We start from the raw sequence: 21,344 nt of genomic DNA on the forward strand, positions 1-21,344 counted from the left end.
CAGCAGTTTGTCTTCATGGGCTGTAATTGATCTGTCTGTGATTTAGCTCATCAGATGCTCATTAAAGAGCTTGCAGCCTTTGCTATTCATGAGGACTGAGAGTCAGAGATGTAAAAACTCTTTGTCTTTGTCTTAACTGGATTCATTTAGTATTCTGGGTTTCAGGAAGGCTAATAAACTTATATGAGCTATTATTTAAAGGTGAGCTGCCAAGAGAACACGAAGGATGATCCAAGCACTGCGGATGCACCAAGTGCTCTCTGACATTGGGTGTCAGGTGTGAGCAGCAGAGAGAATTGTTAAAGCCACAGCAAGGTGTTTCCTTTCTACTCTGTGGAAGATGTCTCAGTGGAAGATGTCTCAGAATGCCCTGTCTGTGCATGATCAGATAATACAGCTTGTGGTGGAGCTGCTGGAGCAATGTCTGTAATGAATACAGTTTTTAATGCTAGGGATGTCAGCAGGATATGCAGAAATATTGTGTGCATCGTATATACAATTTGCGCTTGACATCTGGTTTTCCTTTTTAAGTATCAGTATTGTTCAGTTGTTGTCTCTACTCTGGCAGTGCCTGAAATGATGTGCATTTCCCACGTTGCTTGCACACACATGCAGAGAAAACGCCCATCACCATCCTTTAAAAAGGATATACTGACAGTCTGCAGAAGAGAATAATACTACTGGGCTGCAGAAAGCAGTTTCCTTTCCCAAATGCTTTAATGAACACTTGAAGCAGTTCCAGGCTGTAGGAAAATGAGATGCTGTCCTAACATCAGTTCTCTGTTTTGTTCCTTTCTGAGCCTGACTCTGTACGTCAGAGAATTCCATAAAGATGAATAATTCCTTGCAATTAATTGTGCAGACATATGTCTAGTGTTGCCTAACTGGGGATGTCTTGGAGTTTAAGTGACTATAACCACAATGGACTCTTAAGTTCCCCATATTCTTGAGATTCTTTTAAGACTCCAGTTCTGCCAGGAAATATGTGCATTTGGAGCCTGTGTCTTGGCAGAGTCTAGTGACTACGGTTGTGTGTTGTGTGAACCTGTGAGGCTCCACAGACAGAGCTCAGAGTGAAACATCTGAACCTTTACAGGGCACATTATAGTTCAAGTTAGCTAATTTCCCAGTTGTTTTATGTTTTAAATTTGTGAAGTTATTGGGAATAGAAATCTTTAATTGCTCAAAATTACAGTATTTATAAATATTCAAAGCTTGTGTTTGTAATCACATGTTGTCCTATGTAAATATTAATACCATTCTTTTTCTTTCTTTGTAGTGTACAGAGGCCAAAAAACATTGCTGGTACTTTGAAGGATTATATCCTACATATTATATGTAAGTAGTCATCACTTTCCTTTGTGTTTCCAAGTGATGATTAGATTCTCTTGGCTCTTAGTGTTACTCTGTCACTAATTATACTTTTTTCCATCTCTTGGGAAAAAGTATAATTACTTTCCCCTTTCCTCTCTTGGGGAAAAAGAAAAAGGTACATAAACTCATTTCCTCACCATTTCAGGCTGCTTTTCCTGTTGAAAACAAAATATAAAATCTTAAAAATGGTTCTTATTTCAAAATGGTGAAAGGAAACACAGGCAGAACTGTGTGAGGAGCGAGTTGTCCCTTTGCTTTGAAAAAGGGCAGGTAGTCAGGCAGAATACCAAGAATGCTTTGAAAATAAGTTTGTCCCTGTGGTAATACCATTCTTTAATTTGGGGAGCTGACATGATTTGTTATCCATGGCATAGCTCTCCTTTTGCTGACTGGCATCTACATTTACATCAGGTTTGGATGTGAACCTAATGTCAATGAGTTGTAGGTGCATGATTCAGGGTCTTTCTGAACTGCAGTTTTCTCTGACTTGAATTGCCCAGAGCAACAACAAAGAGGTGGGAGAAGTGTGTGTGGGGGAGGAATTGTTCCCAGGAGGGGGAAAAAAAAAGTGGGGGGGGGGGGGGGAGGGAGGAGTAGGTAGCAGCACAGGTCATCTGTTTTCTGAGCAAACTCTTCCTTGCTTAAGGATTGGAAATTACAGTAATCCTTATGCTGCCCAAGCACCTCCCTCCCATTTCTTCTCCACCTCCACTTCATCTGCCAGAAACAGGAGAGAAATGGTAGAGACAAAAAGCAGCCAGGAAACTAAGCAAGAAACAAAGCTTACTGAAAGAATGAACCATTTACTGTGTGATTTAATCATCTGTGCTCGAGAATATGAACCGGTTAGGAAGTGTTTGTGCCTACAACTTACTGTCTTCTTATGAAGTGACTAAAATGTTGAGAATTACTCATAAATGGTTGGCCAGAACAGATGGATGAATTTAAATAAGTTAATTTTCTTTGCATACTAATATCATCAGGACTTTGGTTCCACCTACATTTTATTTTATCTTGCTGCAATGTGGGAAAGGAGCTGGGATGTTACAAAAATCCTGCCATACCTTGACATTCAGGAGCGCATTATTCATCATCACCTTGGTGTTCTGCTTACATTTCTGCCCACACACTTTTGCAGCCAACATTTGTCTCGCTTGCTAACACAAAAAGGTAGCTGTTTGGATTTTGGGTGTTAGCTCAGACTCTTCACACCACAGGTAAATAAATAGACAGCAAGTCCTGCAAAAGCAAAGGGTTCGGAGAGGAAGCTAACAGTCCACAATAGAGCTGACACAAAGTTGCTTTCTCTTTGGTTTCCTTTTGGTTACTAGTTTATTGCTTTCTTTGTGTGCTGAAATGGATTATTCTGTAGAAAAGCAGTGTGTTTATTTTCCAGTCCATCAGAGAGGTTAATTGGAAGTGAACACAGCTCTGGACATTGAAAGTTGAGCACTACGCTGAGAATTGGGAGAGCAGCAATAGTGCTGGTGGGTTGTTGCTAAAAACAATTGTTTGGTTTGGGAGAGGGTTTTTTGACAGGGAGAGAAAACTGGTGTACATTGACTATATCAGGTCAACCAGAAGAACATTACTAGTTATTTTGTTGGTATGATCGTTACTGCAGACCCTGTTAACCAAGATATTGCATAAATGCATAGCAATTGCCTGTCTGCTGGACAGTCTAGGTCGATGGAAGAAGGAAAGGGCACAGGATGTGGTGTGTGTGCTCAATGATTATTGTGGTGCTGGTGAGCATCATGTTAATGCTGTTATTACATTTGTGAGTTTAAGTGGGAAAGAAGAAACACTAAAGAAAGGCAGTAAGGATTTGGAGAGGATAAAGCTTAAATGGTAGGTGAGGTATGAGGGTAGGTGGGGTGACAAGTGAATAAAAGTGGAAGGGAGGGGAGAGAGGGTATTTGAGCCTGTAAGAGCTCGGCACCTCTAGAACAAGACTGAGCCAAAACTGTAAGAAGTTTGTTGATATCTGCAGTGTCTGGAGTTTCATGCTTCATTACTTCTGCAATTTCAGTTCCTGTTGGTCAAATCCCTAGCTGGTTCCTACCTGTACTGTCTCTCCACACCTGTATGGCATAGGAGAGGCATAACACAGGTCTGAATGTCTTCTAGGATGAAGGTCTAGGTCACTGACAAGCCAGTCCAGGAGTTTGCAGCTCTCCTGCTTCTCCCTTCCTCTGTCCTAGTCTCATCACTTTGGTACTTGTCTGACCTGTCACTGAATTAATTCAACTTGCTATCCCACAGAAAGTTGTTCATTTTAGCACATTCAAATCAGAGTTTTGAATCAGCATGGTACAATTCTTAGTGAGTGCAAGCACTGGTGAAATGAGAGGGAAGGAGTAATATGCATGTTGTGGAGGAGGAGAGAGACATGAATAGGATCTCTTCTATTAGCATATGGTTAGATGTTAAATCATCCGAAGGCATAGTATGTAACTTCAGGCTAAGAGCATCTCCTCTTTGCAAATCTAGATCTGGAAGGTGCCGTAGTGAACGGGCTATATTTTGTCCTGTCACTTTCTGAAGCAGCAAGTCCACAAGAATGCAAATATAGTTAGTCACTGCAGTACATAATATATTGCCTTCTGTTTTCACTGATTTTTCAGTCCCTGGACTGTCATGTTCATATGCTTCATCTTTTCTGATTAGGTGCCTCCTCCTTCCTACAAGGTGTTGTGTAATAGCTGATTCTCTTTAAATTGCCCAAAGTAACATAAACCCAACCTGGAATGTCACATAAGGTCTGTATTACCTTTTATCAAAAGTTGAAAGGCAGAATAGCTGAGCTAATCTTTCCTGTAAAGGATCTACTGCAGCTACCCAGAGATGGAGATAAGACTGTGTCTGCTGATCAAGAGGAGCATGGGATAAGAAGTCAGTGTGCTAAAATAAGTGTACTGGAAATTCACCTAGATTAGGGGACAGCATTTTTAGGGAAAGGACTGTCCCTTTTTTGTGACTTGAGTGTCTTAGTTTTTGATTCAACGTGTCTTTTACTGCACTATTGTAAAAAGAAAAAGCTGTTGGAGATGTTGCTCAATGCTTTCTTAGAATGTGTTGGTTTTGCTTCCTATACTGACAGCTACGGTGAAAATTGGAGGTCTCTATCATTATGGAACTGATCATGTTTCTCTCTGTCCAAGGAATTATACAGCTTTTTCTATTTCTCTAGTGGACATAACTATTCTAGCCTTCATAAATCTGCAGTAAGCTTTGGTTTAGTTCAAGTTTCTTCTAAGTATAATTCTATTTCTTAAGGCTAGTCTAAGGAACCGATCATTTTCCTAACTTTTCTACCTCTGCTTTATTAATCCATTAACTTAAGATGCCATATATTTGAGACCAAAAGCCAACATGAAAGCTTGCTGTGAATTTTAGAAAGACATTACTGTTCCACTGTTCATACAGAAAATTACTGAGACTGTTCTTAAATTATTTCACCAACCAAACCAATGACTTCTTCATGTGCTAGTTTTCTGAGTCATGTGATATTGTCAGCCTGCTACTTTGCTCCTGCTTCAGCAAAGCACTTATTTTTCTGTGGCCAGGAAAAACAAGCAAACAGAATTAAATTGAGGGAGGAATTAGTCATTGGGTTCTAATTCCCCTCCTTTGGAAAAGCAGAGAGTCAGGTTATCCCTGACTTTGCTTAAGGAGTTAGATCATACTTTTCCTTGTATGGATACACAGAAAGCAGTTCAGAATTAAAGCTGTCTGGACAGACGTGACTCTGATCCTCTACAAGAATCATTGTTCTACCTTTATTTAAATAAACCACCTCAGTCTGCACCACCACTGATCTGCAGTGCTGACAACAGCAGGACAGTCAGGGTTATTTTCTTACCTGCCACAGAGAATAATGACACAGAACACAATGAATATATTAGGCTGCAAACCCTTCTCCTAAGTCTACACACCACGGTGGCATTTAAGAGAGACTTTTGTTGTTTTTCCACCTCTAAATTGGGAATGAATAGTAGATGGAAGGCTGATTTACATTTTGTTGAGAGCATTTATTGATTGGGAGCATTTTGATTAGAATGAAGGTATCTTTTATTGCAGGAAGAAATATGTTCCAGGGATGACTGACCAGTCCCATAGGCCTGTACTGTTTGTTTTTCCCCTTGTTGTTAGCTACCATCACATCTGAGCATTTAATGAAGTGATAAATTCCAAATGCTAGAACCTGCATGTTTGTAATCCTCTCCTTTTCTCTCCAGACTCTGTGGCATGTTCTGCAAAGCAGCACAAATGTTTTGAGTATGAATGCTAAGCACTAAGGCAACGCATATACTGCCACTGATGTCACTGGGTCACAGTGAAGGGATTGGCCTGGAGGGAGAAGGGAATTTTGATGTCATCCAGTGTTTGATTAACATTATTTCAGATAATCCTGTTGGCTTATGGTATATTGGTGTTTTTAATGATGTGATACTCTGAAGAGAAGTAGCGAGGAAAAGAAAATAATTCTGATTATAGAATCAGAGAATAATTCAGGGGGTCTCCAGTCTAACCTCCTGCTCAAAGCAGAGTCAGCTATGGGGTCAGCCCAGATTGTTTAGGGTTTTATTCAGTTGAGTCTTGAAAACATCCAAGGAAGGAGGGGATGCTTCCCAGGGCAGCCTGTTCCACTGCCTGACTAGTCTTACGAGAGAAAAAAAAAAAATCCATTCATTGATTCAGAACTTCTTTTGTGTCAGTTTATATGCATTCTCTGTCATCTTCCTATACTGCACCGCAGTGAAGAGCCTGGTTCCAGTTTCTCAATAACTACCTCCTAGGTACTGGCAGGCTGCTCTAGGGTCCCTCTTAAGCTGTCTCTTCTCCAGGCAAACCTTGTTACTTCAGCCTCTCTCGCAGGGCGAGACTTGGTGGCCCTCCACTGAAGTCACTCCAGCTTATCAATGTTTTTCTATTATGGGCTCCAAAACTGGACACACTATTTTAGATGTGGTCCAGTAAGGGCTCACTAAAGAGGAATAGTCACTTCCCTTGATCCTGGCTATGCTTCTGTTGATACAACCCAGGATGCTGTTGGCCTTTATTGCTGCCATGGCATGGTGCTGGTTCATGCTCAGCTTGCTGTTTACCTACTTGACCTTTTCAGCGGAGCTGCTCCACAGCCTACAAGGGATTTCGTCCTTCCCACGTGCAAGACTTCGCATTTGTATGTGCTCAGTTTAATGAGGTTCCTGTAAGGCCATTCCTCCAGCTTATATAGGTCCCTCTGAGTGGCAGGCCTGCCTATGAGCTTGTCGACTGGTCCTCTCCATTTGGTGCCGCCTGCAGACTTGATGAATGCTCTGTCATTACTTCGAGATCATTGATAAAGATGTTAGACAGGACAGGTCCAGACCGCTGTGGAACTCTAATAGGTCTACTGGCTTCCAGTTAGCATATGACCCGTTAACTCCTGGCCCTCTGAGCCCCATCGATTGACTAGTTTTCTCTACCTGTCTGCCTATCCGGACTGTAACATCCTAACTTGGGCGTTAACTGTGGAAGTACTATGGAAGAGAGTATTGAAAGCCATGCTAAAGTTGAAGTAAATGACATCCACTGTTATCCTAGTTGTCCACAGACTTTATTATAGAAGGCCATCAGGTTCATCCAGAATGATTTATGCTTGGTAAATCCATGCCAGATGTTCCCAATAACTTCTCCTTCTTCATTTGCCTGGAAATATATTTCAGGAGGACTTGCTCCTTGATTTTTATAGTGACTGGCTTACAGTTCTCCAGATCATCCTTCTGACCTTTTTGAAAGATGGATGCAACATTTACCTTTCTCTGGTGACTGGGCCTTCTCCATGACTTTTCAGAGATGCTAAAAAGTGGCCTTGCTATGACACTGGCCAGCTCTCAGCACCCTTGGATGGAGCCCATCTGGTCCTTTGGACTCATATGGGTTAAATTCCATCCATGACTGCTGGTAATTTCCTCTCTGTTGAACCCTGCCTCTAAGCACAGAGATGTGGGAGACTTTGCTGGTGAAAACCAAGGGAAAGAGGCATCGAGTATCTTGGCCTTATCTGTGTGCACTGTCACTAAATCACTCAGCCCACTCAGCAGCAGGCCTGCATTTTCCTTGTTTCTTTGCTTCTCTTAGTGAAGTGGTAGAAGCTGCTCTTACTGCCCTTGGCATCTCTTGCAAGTGTCAGTTCTAGGTGAGCTTTGGCTTGGAGTGCCAGGTTTTTAAATTCTTCCTTTGCAGCCTATTCCTGCTTTCACCTCCTGCATACTGCCTTTTTGCACTGGAGCTCAATCATGGGTTCCCTGCTTAAGAATGCTGTTTCATGTTACTGATGTACTCTTATGTGAAAAACCTCCAGAAAGAAACATGGAAACTTCTCTGGAAGAAAAAGTTATCGTTTCTGCTGAAAAAATATATGAAGATCAACAGAAAAATAGGGGAACACAACCTTGTATATCTCTGTCTCTTATAAACCTTGTTTTTTGAAAGAGGACTTGATTTAATGTTAAAAACATCTTCTGACAGAAGTGCTGTATTTTTAGGCTAATATGTTTCTGCCGTAGATAAGTTTGCTGCATGTAGCAGGCAATTGCACATGTATTCATCTATTTTATGTTGCTTAAATCTGTGTATTTTTCAGTTAGAAGAAGAACTGTAGTGTTAACTTAAAAAGTTTTGAACATGCAAATATTAGCAAAAATACATTCCTGCAGTACATTTGAACAGTCCATTGTTTTCTTGTGTTGAAGAAGAACGCTGGTTGTATTCTATTTGTATACTTTTTAATGGTTTTTGAAATAGCTTTCATGAGTGGAAGTTCTCTTTTTTCCCCTCCTTCCCTCTCCCCTTCATTTTGACTCTGTGTATGGTCACTGATTAAATTTTGTTGTATTTATCAGGCGGTCGTACACATTTGAGTTTTAAATAAAAGCCCTTAATGAGATATTTGCCTGGTAGTCTGGCCATAACAATATTTTTGCGTGTTACCAACAACATGAAAAATATTCCAGCTGAAAACAATAGAAAAGCATTTATCTCTTATTGTTATTCAGATAGCTTAGAAAACAGTTCTTTTGTCAAAACATATACAAGAGACTTGGAAAACCCCACAATCTGGGTATTGGGCTTGTTGCATTATGGGAGTTACTTTGTGTGCTCCACATCCTGTTATGTTTACTGCTTTTAATTAAGTTGGCTTTCCTGATGATACACTTAGCTTTCCAATTACAGTTACAGCAGCATGAAATGTCAGCAGGTGTGTGCTTAGGGCAGTAATCTAGCTGTTGATTTATTCTTCCATTTGATTTGAAACCAGCATGGGAGGGAGAGGGGACCCAGTATAATAGTTTTGCATGATTCCAGACCTTTTGAGTGCCTGGCACAGTGCAAAAACAGAGACCTGGATTCAGGCCAGGGCCACCAGTTTAGCTGCAAGCAGCTACGGGAAGGGCTTGTTTGCATTTGTAGTTCAGCTGAAGAATGTAAGTACAGAGTTTGCGTCTTGAAGGAAGACAGCAGTAATCATCACACCATCTGTATAAAAAGGCAACAACCCCCCCACCATTACTTAATCATGTATAGTCTTAAACTATAATAGTACAAAATATCACAGATAGCTTCAGTGTTCTATACTATTAAGGTGGTATAATTGTTATTTTAAGTAAAGGGCTAGATTCTCTCGATGTTAATGGATCTGTGGATATTGTAGTCCTTACTGTTGTGAACACCAAATTGTTAAATGTCTTTCCACCTAGCTGAATTTTCTCCTATGGATCAGGTTCCTAGGTGCCATAAGCACAGCCCAGGGAGAGCTAGAGACCAAATTAACCGGTATCTGAACTCGCTAAGAGTGAATCCTGCCAGAGGAGAAGGGTTATAGATCACAAACTTTGCAAGGGATCAAGCAGATGACTTATCTAATTTTAGCTTTGAAGGTACAAGCTATTTCTCAGAGTTGGGGGCTGGCCAGGCATACGTGGTTTATTCTGAAAATGGAGAGGAAGAAGGAAAAGGGGGCAGCCTCTCTCATTCAGTGAAGTACTCCTCTGGGAGGTGAGCACCTGGTGTCAGTTCCTTCTCTGTCTGCTCAATGACAAGCAGAGAACACAGGCCAGATGTCTCATTTCTGGAGGGTGCAGTGGTGGCTTGTCATGTGTGAGCCTCACTTGTTTTCCTCTTGGAGCTGTTGGACTTGAAATATTCATCAGAGCATTGACTATTCCACATCCTGAGCAAGAACCCTAATGCAAGGACAAGGAATAATTTCTTGGTCCCCCTTTTAGTGGGACAGGAAGGTTTGTACCTGGTCTGAGCTCTAGTGAACTGCAACAGGGAGCATTTGCTCCCTCTTGGATAGGGAGACCCTGGATGAAAGAATTGCAAGACTTGGTGGCACCTAAATTTTGGTCATTAATGTCTGTATCCTCCTCTGTGTTAGGTCCTGTGGTGGTTTGGCAAAGAAGAAAATTTGCGGAACATCCGTGCGTTAAATGCAGGCTGATGGCAATTTCGTGGACATCCATCGCCCCCTGCCAGTAGGCTGCTCATAATCTCCCAAGGCAGATAACTATTAGATGCAGTAGGACTGCTCATCCACTGGGAGCAGTTTGAGATTTGAAGAACTAATAGTGTGTTTAATAAGGGGCCTGATGATTGGCCAGAAGTCCTCATCACTGCTAGAACAATAAATTTACACTCCTACCTCCAGAAAATCAAAAACTACCACAGTACAAATTATGTATGTCTGTCTTAGGTCAGGGCCTGAAATTAGGGTGTTTCTCCGCTCTGTTCTGTTAAATACAGGTCCATAGCTTATGTTAAGAAATGGCTATTCAAGCTGCCCAATGCTGCCACCAATGGTCACAGCCCAAACTGGAACAATGCTTGCTGGGTTTTGCTGCAGGAGGGTCAGAGAAAATTTCTAGATGGATGTGTACAGGTCAAATCGGTGTGTGGTGAGACTTGCTGAGTTTACAGACAGCAAGGCGAATCCCTCTGCAGAGCGGCCCTTCTCTTGTGGTCTGGGAAGAGAGGGCTAGGGACATGGCAAGCTGTTGGCTAGCGGAAGGTTCGTAGAATGGTTGCTTTGATAGCAGCAGCTGAGCAAATACTTCTCCTCTCATCAGAAGTAGGGGAGGATTTAGTGTATTCTGAGTTCTTGCACAGGTTTAAGAGGCTCTTCACCCAGAGGATAACTGAGAAATAATCCCTCTTTCAGCTGTTGCCTGCTTTTATTTTTCAAGCTTGCCTGAAGGACACAAGCCAAATATCTCGTCTCATTGTGTGTGTGTGGGGGGGGTTAGATGTGTCAAAGCAGAGAGCAATCTAATTTGAGCAAATATAATTTTTATCTGTTGTTTCTACTCTGTAGAAAAATTGACCTGAAAACCTCTTTCCTCCTCTTTGTTTCATGGTTTCTTAGGTGGTTATGAGCTGGCTGATTTATCAGGTACCTGGGTAACTTATCTCTAGTGGTCTCCAGAGTCTCAGAGATACTGTTTTACTTTTGAGTACAGATGTTCCACTGAGGTCACAGCTGCATTCGGGTATGAAGCCGTTATACTCATTGCATATATTTAGTTAAGTCTGTTTCAGTAGCCCGATTCAGGGCTCCATTTTATAAGGCGTTGTTCTTGCATGTGTTGAAAGAGGACCTTTGCTATGTATAAGAAAAGAAGAGAAACACAGAGGTGACTTGCCCAAGTAAAGCTGATTACTGACAGATGGGTAACCAGACTGTTACTCTTATGTAGTGAACGCATGATTTCAATCTTTTTCAGTTTCTGGGCCCCTAAAATTCACCAGAAGAGGTGCACGCATTTGCGTGAATTTACATGTAATTGCAGTAAGCTTCTGTGAGCCCTTAGAGATCTTGATTCTACTTTCCTCGGGATAAGACTACATATGGTAAGATGAAAACCTTTAATAGATCGTTATTAGTCAAAGGTATCTGTGATATGTTTGTGTGGAGTGTGTGCTCCACATGCTCAAACTGGACAATTTTGGGCTCTGGGGCTCGTTGAGCTCTTTGGCCTATCTGTGACTGCAGATAACCACAACAGAGTCATGAACCTCCTGAAAATCGAGCCACTTAGGCAATCACACCTGGGAGCTGCAAACAGCTCCAAGACTGAGAGTAGAAAGATGATGTTACCTATCACTTTGCTGCACCAGCCAAAGACCCTGCCTGTGATACTGCCCCTTGGGCATTTCAGTCAATGCCAGCGGAGGAATAGAGCCTTTGTCTTGTGGCGTCTTTCTGGAAAGAGATAAAACCACCGTGGGTCTCACTGCTGACAGAGTTACTTAGGTAGGACTCTTGATGGCAGAATCGGACTCTGCATTGCGGAGTGTGCTCAGTAATTTCAGTGTTCATGCCCATGTGGGCTGCTGTAGCGGAATGGGTAACTTGAGATAACTTGTCTATAGTGCTGGTACTGTTAAGCTCCTTTACTTATCTGGTCGTCTTCTCCATGTCACCAGTGAACTGGATCTTTCCTTGCATAGCAGTATAGGCAATGACTTTCCTTCAAAAACTACTTTTTATTGAAAGACAGAAATGTACTGAGTAATATCCAGAATGGCCTGAAATGAACTAATTAGCGGTGAAAAAACTTTGTAGAAGAATAATTCCATCTCTTTCAGTTATTCAGCATACCTTCTGTTGATTCTCTTTCCTCATCCTTATTGTTAAAGTCTAACTCAGATTTTTATAGCAGAGTAGTCCTGTTGAGTTCAATGGCTTTACTCCTCATTCACAGCTTATCCAAGCCTCTAACCTTGATCAGAATAGTTTTTGCTAGTCACTCTGTGGTGTTTGCCTGCTTTGTTTTTTTTTCATTTGTTTGTTTATTTGTTTGGTTTTTGTTCCATGGTTTATCTCTATTTAGCATAACTACATACTGGCAGCTGAGTTGCAAGTGTTGCAAGAGTTCCAAGATTAAATCTCATTTGATTTTTCTTTTTAATATAATTTTTTTGTTTTACTTTTTTTGTGTTTTTCCATTAAGCAAATCAATGCACGTGTGTCCTTGCACACACATACATTTAGCTATTCGCCATCATCTGTTCAGTAGTAACAGACTCAAACCTTTTGGCTTCAAGGGCTCAGGGGCAGTGGTGTGACCACAGACCCAGGCTTAGGGGCTTGGCCCTTACAGTTCTTTGCCAGCACTTGTGGTCCATTTTCTAGTGTTTTGTCCATGCTGGTTTTAGGACAGCAGCTGGGACTTTCTTAGCTCCATCTGGGAACCTGTTTCGTAGGTGCTCATAGCCATTCCTCCCAAATCTTTCTCTTCCGTTCTTTGTTTCAGTCTGTTGTTAACTTCCCCTTTCCTTAAACTTACTTCCTGCCTTCCCCCCACCCCACACTTTGAAAATTGCCAGTGGTTCTTGCGTTCCTGTGAATCCCAGCTAGCACTGTAGATCTTACACATACATGCAGCAGTCATTTCACCTATCACTGGCATGCAGTCTTTTTTGGAGTTAAAATCAGGCTTGTCCACAGGATACTGGTTAGAAATCGTGCAATTTGCTGTTTTAAAAGGAGTTTTGGTTGTTGTAGTTTTTTTTTTCCCTCTCTCCTCCCTCTCTCCCTGGGTCTACAGCAGCATTTCTGTCATTTTGCATGGATTAATAATTTATTTTTTGTTTTATTCTTCCAAAAGACATTGTTGATTAAACATCTTGAATGTTAAATCAAGTTTGGGTATAGATGATATAAACAGTCCAGAGGGGAAAACTAAGAATACTACAGTCTCCATTTCAGATGGATGGTATTGATGGGAAATACCCACACTGGGTGAGGACAGGCAACATTGTCAGAGTGCTACAGTCTACTGAAGACTATAGTCCTTGCTTTATCTCTTTAACTTCTCCAGTTCCCAGCAAGTACCAATCAGGGAATTTATTTTTAGATGCTGTTCTTTCTTGCGGCAAGTCTGCTAAGAAGGGACTTGTTCAGCTGTGTAGGTACAAGTATATAAATGGAGAAGCACTTCTGGCCTCTTTCACTGTGCGGTTCTTACTACAGAGCACATGTAAGCATGTGTTTTTTTGGTTTTTTTTTTTTTGTTTTGTTTTGTTTTGTTTTTAACGGGGTCATATCTCATACCCTTCATCTTGTAGGTTGTGCTTTGCTTGTCTGTTAAGGAAAGAAGTTCAGCCTCAGGATTTAAGTGAGGACCTGTACAAAACCCTTTGGGTTTGACTTGTAGCCGTGATGTGACACACAGTGCAACTCTGGTTTCTGGCACAGCAGTGCTTTGGTGTGCTAGCAATAGACATAGTTGGACATATAGATGCATTCATTTAACTCCCATGAATTATGAATGAAAAGCTGTGCCTGCTAAATCATAAATCACATTGTGGACAGGTTTTAAAAGTGATAATGATGAAGTTGCAGGTTAGCAAAGCAATTACTGGATCATGCCTTATCCTATATGGTGGGTGAAATTTTGTTCTGTGAAGCAAGCAACCACAGCCATCGCCCTAGGGAAATGCAGATTTCAGGATCAGCATTAATGTGTGAAAGAAGGGAATTGGCTTTAGAATAGTCTTTTGTAGGAGGTGAGTTCAGTCTAGTAGAGATAATTTTAATAACTGCATGTCCAACAGAAGAAAGACAAAGACAAAACCTGACCAAGTTTTGGGTTTGGGGTTTTTTTTCCTTAATTTTAAACAACTCTTCCACAGATAAACCTGCCCCAAAGCAAAGTTTCCACCCTGAAGGTGAAGTAACCAGACATTTCAGGGGATCTGTGTAGGGTAACTGCTGGGACTGACATGGAGAAGGTTCTCTAGAATTGGGCACAAGTGCAGATAGAACTGTGCTACCCTATTAAGCAGAGCCAATGCAAATGTGTAACTTCAAGAACGTGTATGTCAATTCAGTAAACTTGTGTGTGTGTGCTTAATTTTTTTTTTCTGAACCAGGGTCTTAGTTCTGCAGGAGGTTGTTGTCAGGAAATAAAAGAGTACATCGAAGACAGATTATGCTTAAGCTTGTATATTGCTCCATTAATAAGCTGATTTTATTTTGTCTTTTGCCTACTAATAGATACAGCTTGTGTAAGTAAGTTAATTTTGTTGTAATTAGGATCGATACTGGCAGAAGTTCAGTGTGGTTTTTTTTGTTGTTGTTTGTTCAAATAAGAACAAAAGACTGCTAATACTTCCACAGTATTCTAACAGAAGTATCAGCAAACTGGCCATTTGTTCTTCCAGGCTTTTTTGGGCACTGCTGGAGGAAAAAACAAGCAGTTAGCACATTGTCATCGTGGTATCATCCTTGACCCAGGGCTCCTATATACTCATGCATGTTACAGCGCACACGTGTGCACACACACACACAGTCAAACACCCATTTAATACTTCGGGTAGAAAGTGAAACTGTTTCTAATATGCGATCTCATGGGGATTTCCTTCCGAGTCACGATACTGGCTGCGTTTCTGAGGTTTGCCCAGGAGATGCAGTCGTCAGCCTTGGATGAGTTACCCCTCGATGCTCAGTGGCTACTGTAAAATGGAGCTTCTCTAAACACAGCCCTAGGGGGAGACTTCTCAATCTTCTGCGTCTTCGTTTATAGCCATGCTGAAGTACAGTCACCAGTGTAGGAGACAAAACTTCTGTTTGATGACCTGTTTGTTTCCCATGCAGTGGTCTTGAGCTTCAAAAATATTCATCAGTTGAGCCTTTCTACCTTGCAGTTTATACGTTAGTCCTCCTTTGTAGACAGAAAAGCTAACCCACTGAGGCTTTAAAAATGCTGCTGACTTAAAGCCTAGGCAATTTAAAGATTAAAAAGAAGAAGTAATTTCAGGTACTGCACTCATCATAGAGATACAATTTTAATTTTGATAATTTGAATGACCAGAATTACACATTTTAAAATAGCCTTCCCCCATCCCTTCTCACTCTAGAGAAAACATGCAAAATAAGTAAGGCAAAAGAAGGGGGGCGGAATATGCATATTCTCCGTAGGCTCTGTATTTTAGTTGGAGTCTAATAAAGGTTAAGCTCTTGGAGCTTGATCTGGGAGAAGACTTTGGGGCTTTCAAGTTGAACAGTAGACCAGGGTCCAGATCCCTGCCGGGTACATCAGCTCCTTGTCCCAGGACATGATGAGGTGTAGGTGGAGCTGGATGGTGCTGAAAGGGCCAGCATGGGGGAGGAGAGAGAAAGAAATGCTGGCATGCCTGAAATCCTTCTATTTTCTGGCCCAAGAAGGCTACTGGGGGCGGTATGCTAGTGAAGGAAGGAGCTCCTTCCCCACCTTTCCCAGACCAGAGCTCCCTCATGAGCAGTTGTTAGGATCCTGGCAAGCTTTAAAGAAGAAAGGTTGGAGATTGGTAGACTCCCGGGTTACGGGGCAGCCCCGTGGGCATTGTCACTTCTGGCGTTTCGCTCGCGCCTGAATGTATCAACGGACCTTGCAGTGCTGATCAGATGCTGTGGCTTAATTAAAGAAATCCTGCCTGCTTGTCAACAGAAGGGTGCACACTGCTTTCGCTTGCAAAACAGCTGATTATGTTATCCGTTGAGCAGCTTCCTCTGACCCCAATTAGAGGCTGAAGCCTGTGTGACTTGACATATTTTGTGAGTGCAGGGTTGTTCACCGAGCAGGCAAATGTGTAATTGTCTGTACAATTAACCAATTGATTTTTTTTTCACTGTGTATTCAAATATGAGAGCACAATTAAGCAGTTGGGCAAGTTTTCCAAAACAGGATGCTTAACTAAAGGTGGACGTTGAGCATACTGAAGTAAACCTCCTTAAAAAGGATTGATCCAGTTGTGCTAACCCTCTCTTTTCTTTTGCTCTGTGAATCTGAATCTGATTGTTTCCATCTAAGAGGAAAGTCTGTCACATACTGTAGTTCCTGCGTTTCCTCTGTCCTTCTCCTACTAAGTGTGTAGCATGTTTCATTGGGGTGGGAAATGGCCGTTACCATAGAAATTGTTCAGACGTTGCTGTTAGCATATGTGCTGGCTTTAGTTTTAGTGAAACTGTGCCTTGTATTTTCAAAAGCTGGTGCTATAGTTATTTTAAAGCTGTTATGTGTAAAATACTAATTTGAAATGCATTTGTGGAGGAGAGTTTAAATAATGGGAATTTTTGCCAGTTGTGTTCCACTACTAGAAAAATTGTGATGGAAAATCCAAAGGTTTATCTTACTATTTTTATGTGTGTTCATATATAAAGATATTAATATATACTTAGACGGATGAATATGGGAACAAGTAAATACAAAGTATATCTATGTTCATTATAATGATATGAACTCTAGCAGATATAAATGCTAGAAAATTTTTTTCCTATTATTTATTTTATTTATTTTTCTTCTTAATCTTGTAAAAGAACAGAAAGGAACTCCATGGATTTTCTTTCCCTTTTGAAGTTAGTCTGAGAAACAAAAATGCTATTAAATTTTCAAATAATAGTACACAATGAGTTTTCTCTGTTTCCCCTGGAAGCTGCCAGTTTGCAAAGAATGAGTTGTCTGGTAGTTTTGACCTTGTAATTATCTTTTGCAGTGAGTAAAACCCCAAATGGTTCACATTTGATGTCCGCACCTGTTCATTTACTGTGAAATAAAACACAGTAATATTGTTTTCCTTTATAGTATGTTCTGTTATATAGATTTAAACACTATATTCAATCTTTTTGAGGTAATTTTAAAGGAATTATATAGGGAGGCAGTTTTCAATAACTGTTAAAAAGTTTCTGAATAGTGCTAGAGCTGTACCATGGATACCTATACATGAGTTGACAGTTCATCTGACCAAGTGGTCTGTTGTTACTCAGTTTAGTTGGACTTTTATTCCTGGTGATGACTGTAGGATCTGATGCTTGATAATAGTCCCAGAAAGTGGATATATAAGGAAATTGAGAGGGAGGGCCATGGTGCCAGTTTAAGTGCACAGTGGTGGTTGAGTTGTGGCAGTGGTGGTTGATGCGTTGATTGTTGTTTCTTCCTACAACTTCCTAAATCAGAAGCAACTCCACAAAAATCAACAGGGTACAATTAGTGCATGTCAAAACAGATCAGGCTGTGGGTTACCATCTCTGACGTTCACTTCTTCAGAGTCCTAAATTAGCAGTGGTGCTAATGCTTAGTAGGAATCCCAGCTGTACGTTGCGCCACCCGGGCAACAATTTCAGATCTTACCACCCAGTTTCGCAAGGGTGTTGTACGTAAAGCCTCTGCCAGTGGGGCTGCTGGCATCAGGCTTGGGGATTCCTCCGCACCTGTATTTAGTCTCTGAGGTGTCAATTTGAAACAACTGGACTTGTCCAAAATGTTACTGTGAGGTTGATATTCCTATGTGTGCCCAGATTCTGATGTGATGCAATTTTGCTTTGAGTGGCAAATGTTCCCCTGATGTTCTTTTTTTTCCTTTATTCCCATACAGATGTCGTTCCTATGAGGATTGCTGTGGTTCAAGATGCTGTGTAAGAGCTCTCTCTATCCAGCGACTATGGTATTTTTGGTATGTCACAATATTTTGGAATTTTATGTTCGTGGTGTCCTATTGTCCTGTTTGTAGGATTTAAGGCAAGGTGTTTTCTGCCCAAGTATTTTGAAGTAGAGTAGGTGCAAGTAAGTGGTAATGCACATGTACAGGTAAAATGCAGAACTTTGGGTTTTAGCTTATAAAAACCTACTGGTGCCCAGTCCCCCATCCCAGTAGCAAAAAGTGTTTATTCAATAAGCAGTGAGCAAATGCTGGAGAAGGAGATTTCTCAACTCTGGTTGACCTTCCCTGTTTCCCCATTCTGTTAGTTTATACAGACAGTGGTTCTAACTTTTATCTAAATTTGCTCAGTTCCTCATACCTGTCGCAACTACTACCAAGTGGCGGCGTTGCTCATTTTTTCAGGCCATCCATTTTAAAAGAAGATTATGAAAGGAGGATTGTACATTTATGCAGAGTTTAAGACAGTCTTGCCAGATGAGTTGAGGCTTCAGTTTAAAAGGAATAGTACATCTCTGAATATGAGGATTTCACTGGAGATGGCAGCAAAGAAAAAGAAGGCAGAAAAATTTGAGCTCGTGAAACCAGCAGCTCAGTAATCTGGATAAAGCTTAAACTAATCACTTTTATATGTATAATATAAAAATAAGGTAAATTCTTTTTAGAGAGGAATTTAAGAAAGTACCTGTATAAAAACCTCATTATTAGAGAAAGCAAAAGCTCTTCTAGAAAACCTGATTTTAGGTATTTTTATGTAGAATTTAAAGATTGTTTAAAAAAAGAAGCATTTAGAATTGGAATGAATAAACATTGAAAAACAGAAGCCTTATGCATACTATAATACAGAGATTTCTCAAAGCTGCCTGGGGGATTTCAATGTACAGTCCTTACTGATATAACTAGGAGTTCTGTGTCTGAATCCCTAGGGTGACGTTGTAAATCTCTGTTTTTCTGTTCAGAACAAATCCTTTCCAGGAACACTGCCAAAAAGGAATGTATTAATTTTGGCTTAGAGAAACAGGACCTCATTCTGCTCTCATTTCTACTGTTGAAACAAGAACAGAATTTTGACCCTTTACATAAAACACCTCTCACTGCCATGCAGTGTCACTTTGTCCATCTTGGTCACCTGGGAATGCGCCAGAGGAAAAAAGCATTGCGTGCAGGTTTGCCTTTGGTCAGCTTAGGTGGTGGTGGGGGAAGAGAAAAAAAAAAACAAAAACTCTTGCTTCCAGTGCTTCCAAAGGATTTCAGTTGTTCCTTGTCCTCCAGGGAAGGGCCCTGAAAGAAAAAAAGAGGTGACAGTTACAGGCAGAAGAGCCATTGGCACCAGGCAAGAAAATGCCAGCAGCCCAGTTGGGTTTAGAACAGCTTGCGTCAATCACTACTGTGTCTGATAATTAATCAGGAAAACACAGTGGAAAATACTTCTAAGAACAAAATCTCCCGACACACTTGCTGCAAATGTATGTCTCCGCTGAACAAGTACAAGGGCATGGTGAAGGAAGTTTATAGTCAGGTTGGAAATGGAGCTGAAAGGAAAGGAGCTGAAACAAAATAATGTTCTTTTCCTTGAGAATGTATATCCTGTCTATAAAGCACAAAGCAAAACCAGTGATCTTCAGTGCTGAATGTTTCAGTCTTCTTGCTTGAGCTTAAATGTCAGCTATAATATTTCGCATGGGAGACAGAATTAGTGTTTCTCATTTAAGAACATCCAGAAATCTTTCTTTAAGAGTAACTGCAGAATAGTATTCCTCTTTACACAGCCGATCCCAGGCAAACCTTCTGGCCTATTAAGATGCTATAGGAGCTGGACTGGTGTCCAAGATGCACAATATTAAACAGTAAACTGGACCTGGAACATCAGTTCACCAGTCCAGTGGCAAAGGTCTACCTGAAATTTCCAAAAGGTCAAGAGCATTTCAGTTTCAGAATTGTATTTTCCATGTCAAAAAACACTGGACAATAATACTAACTGATAGAGAAATGTCCATAAGTGCCCCAAGATGTGGCTATCTCAGATGACCTAGGCCTCCTGTCCAGTGGTAGCCTGTTTAAGAAACCCTGCTAAAAATCATAGTGAAGCTAGTCATTGATAGACAATATTCTGAGTTTCTCACAATGAACAATCTCGGGTTGAGAGCTGCACGAATGTAGGTGGGCTTTGAGTTCCCTCTTCTCTTTGCCTAGGTTCCTTTTGATGATGGGAGTTTTGTTCTGTTGTGGAGCTGGCTTCTTCATCCGAAGGCGGATGTACCCTCCTCCACTGGTAGAAGAACCTACGTTTAACGTATCTTACACCAGACAACCAGTCAACACTGCATCAGGTCAGAGACTGCTCATTATACAAGTTTCTCTAATTTCTTATGTATACTAAGGCACTAAAAAGGGATATTTTTTAAAAAAAGAAAAGGCTATAAGACTGGGCAAAAGAAAAGGTACTGCACTAAACCATCTCCTCCAATGAATAAAATTCTGCCATCCAGACAACATAATGCAGCAGCAGTGTATACCAGTATTTTTGAGATCCAGGGTAACAAGATTGTTCCCTTCCCTTGTGTTTCTTACAGCTGTGTATCAGTGAATGGAAGAAAGATAGGAGACACTCACTTTGCAGTGTGGACAAAATGATAGGTATCCAAAATGAGCAATGACATTTTCTTCTTGTGAATAATTTGAAGAAGGAATTTTAATTATAGCTGATACTATTTTGCAGAGGTAAAGGAAAGCCTAACATTTTCCTTCCACAGCCTAGTTTATTGCAAGTCGTCTTTTTTTGATTTGCCTTCCATATTCTGTGCCGTATTTTTTGCTGCAGTGAAGTGGCCTTTCTCCCTGAGTTATCAGTCTTACTGCTTTCTGGTCAGCGGTGACAGTGAGTGTCAGTGAGGACCTACGTAGCGAGGATTCCTCTGGCAATACTGTTTCCTAAGTTTCTTATTTCTTACCCTCTGGCCGCTAGAGAGTCTCAGCTTGGAGACTTGTGAACTTGCACTCACGTGTAAGCAGAAGATATTTGTATTTTATGAGAGCATTTTGAATCCAGCTGTGTGTAGCTGGAAGACTTGCAGTGCAGAGTGTACACTCAGGTGCTTGTCTTTCCCTTGTCAGCAAGCCCAGACTGGGACTGGACTTTTATCCACTCTCCTGATTGCATGATTGCATGAGCCACATGCCTGCATGAAAACACACACATGCACGCATGAGACATGAACACTTTTCCTGTGCACTCATTTAGTCACATGTTATATTATAGAGTGCTTGTGCCAACGTATAATAACATTTTTCTGGCAACTTTTCAGGAATTGGCAATTTGTTTTCGTTTTGTACTGCTTTGGCAGTGGAAATGCAACTGAATATTTTGGATTGATAAGGGGGATCGCCTAAAGTTTGCTGCCTCGAACTTCTCTGTCAGAAATCATTTTCTGAATCATTACAGTTCTGTGCAATAATTTGGCTGCACCAAAATAACCTGCTTAGAAAAGGTGTTATGAAAA

At 41.0% G+C, this 21,344-nt stretch overlaps 1 protein-coding gene across 1 annotated transcript in view; it reads left to right on the forward strand.

Annotated features, from left to right (window-relative positions):
* The window catches only part of VOPP1 (VOPP1 WW domain binding protein), a 67,876-nt gene that overhangs the window by 42,905 nt on the left and 3,627 nt on the right, over positions 1-21,344 (forward strand). Inside the window, exons 2-4 of the mRNA XM_062569591.1 lie at positions 1,280-1,338; positions 17,782-17,859; positions 20,038-20,174. Of these exons, the coding sequence (XP_062425575.1) occupies positions 1,280-1,338; positions 17,782-17,859; positions 20,038-20,174 (274 nt within the window). The remainder of the gene's footprint in view (positions 1-1,279; positions 1,339-17,781; positions 17,860-20,037; positions 20,175-21,344) is intronic.

Source organism: Rhea pennata, chromosome 2 (assembly GCF_028389875.1).
Source record: "Rhea pennata isolate bPtePen1 chromosome 2, bPtePen1.pri, whole genome shotgun sequence".
NCBI lineage: Eukaryota > Metazoa > Chordata > Aves > Rheiformes > Rheidae > Rhea > Rhea pennata.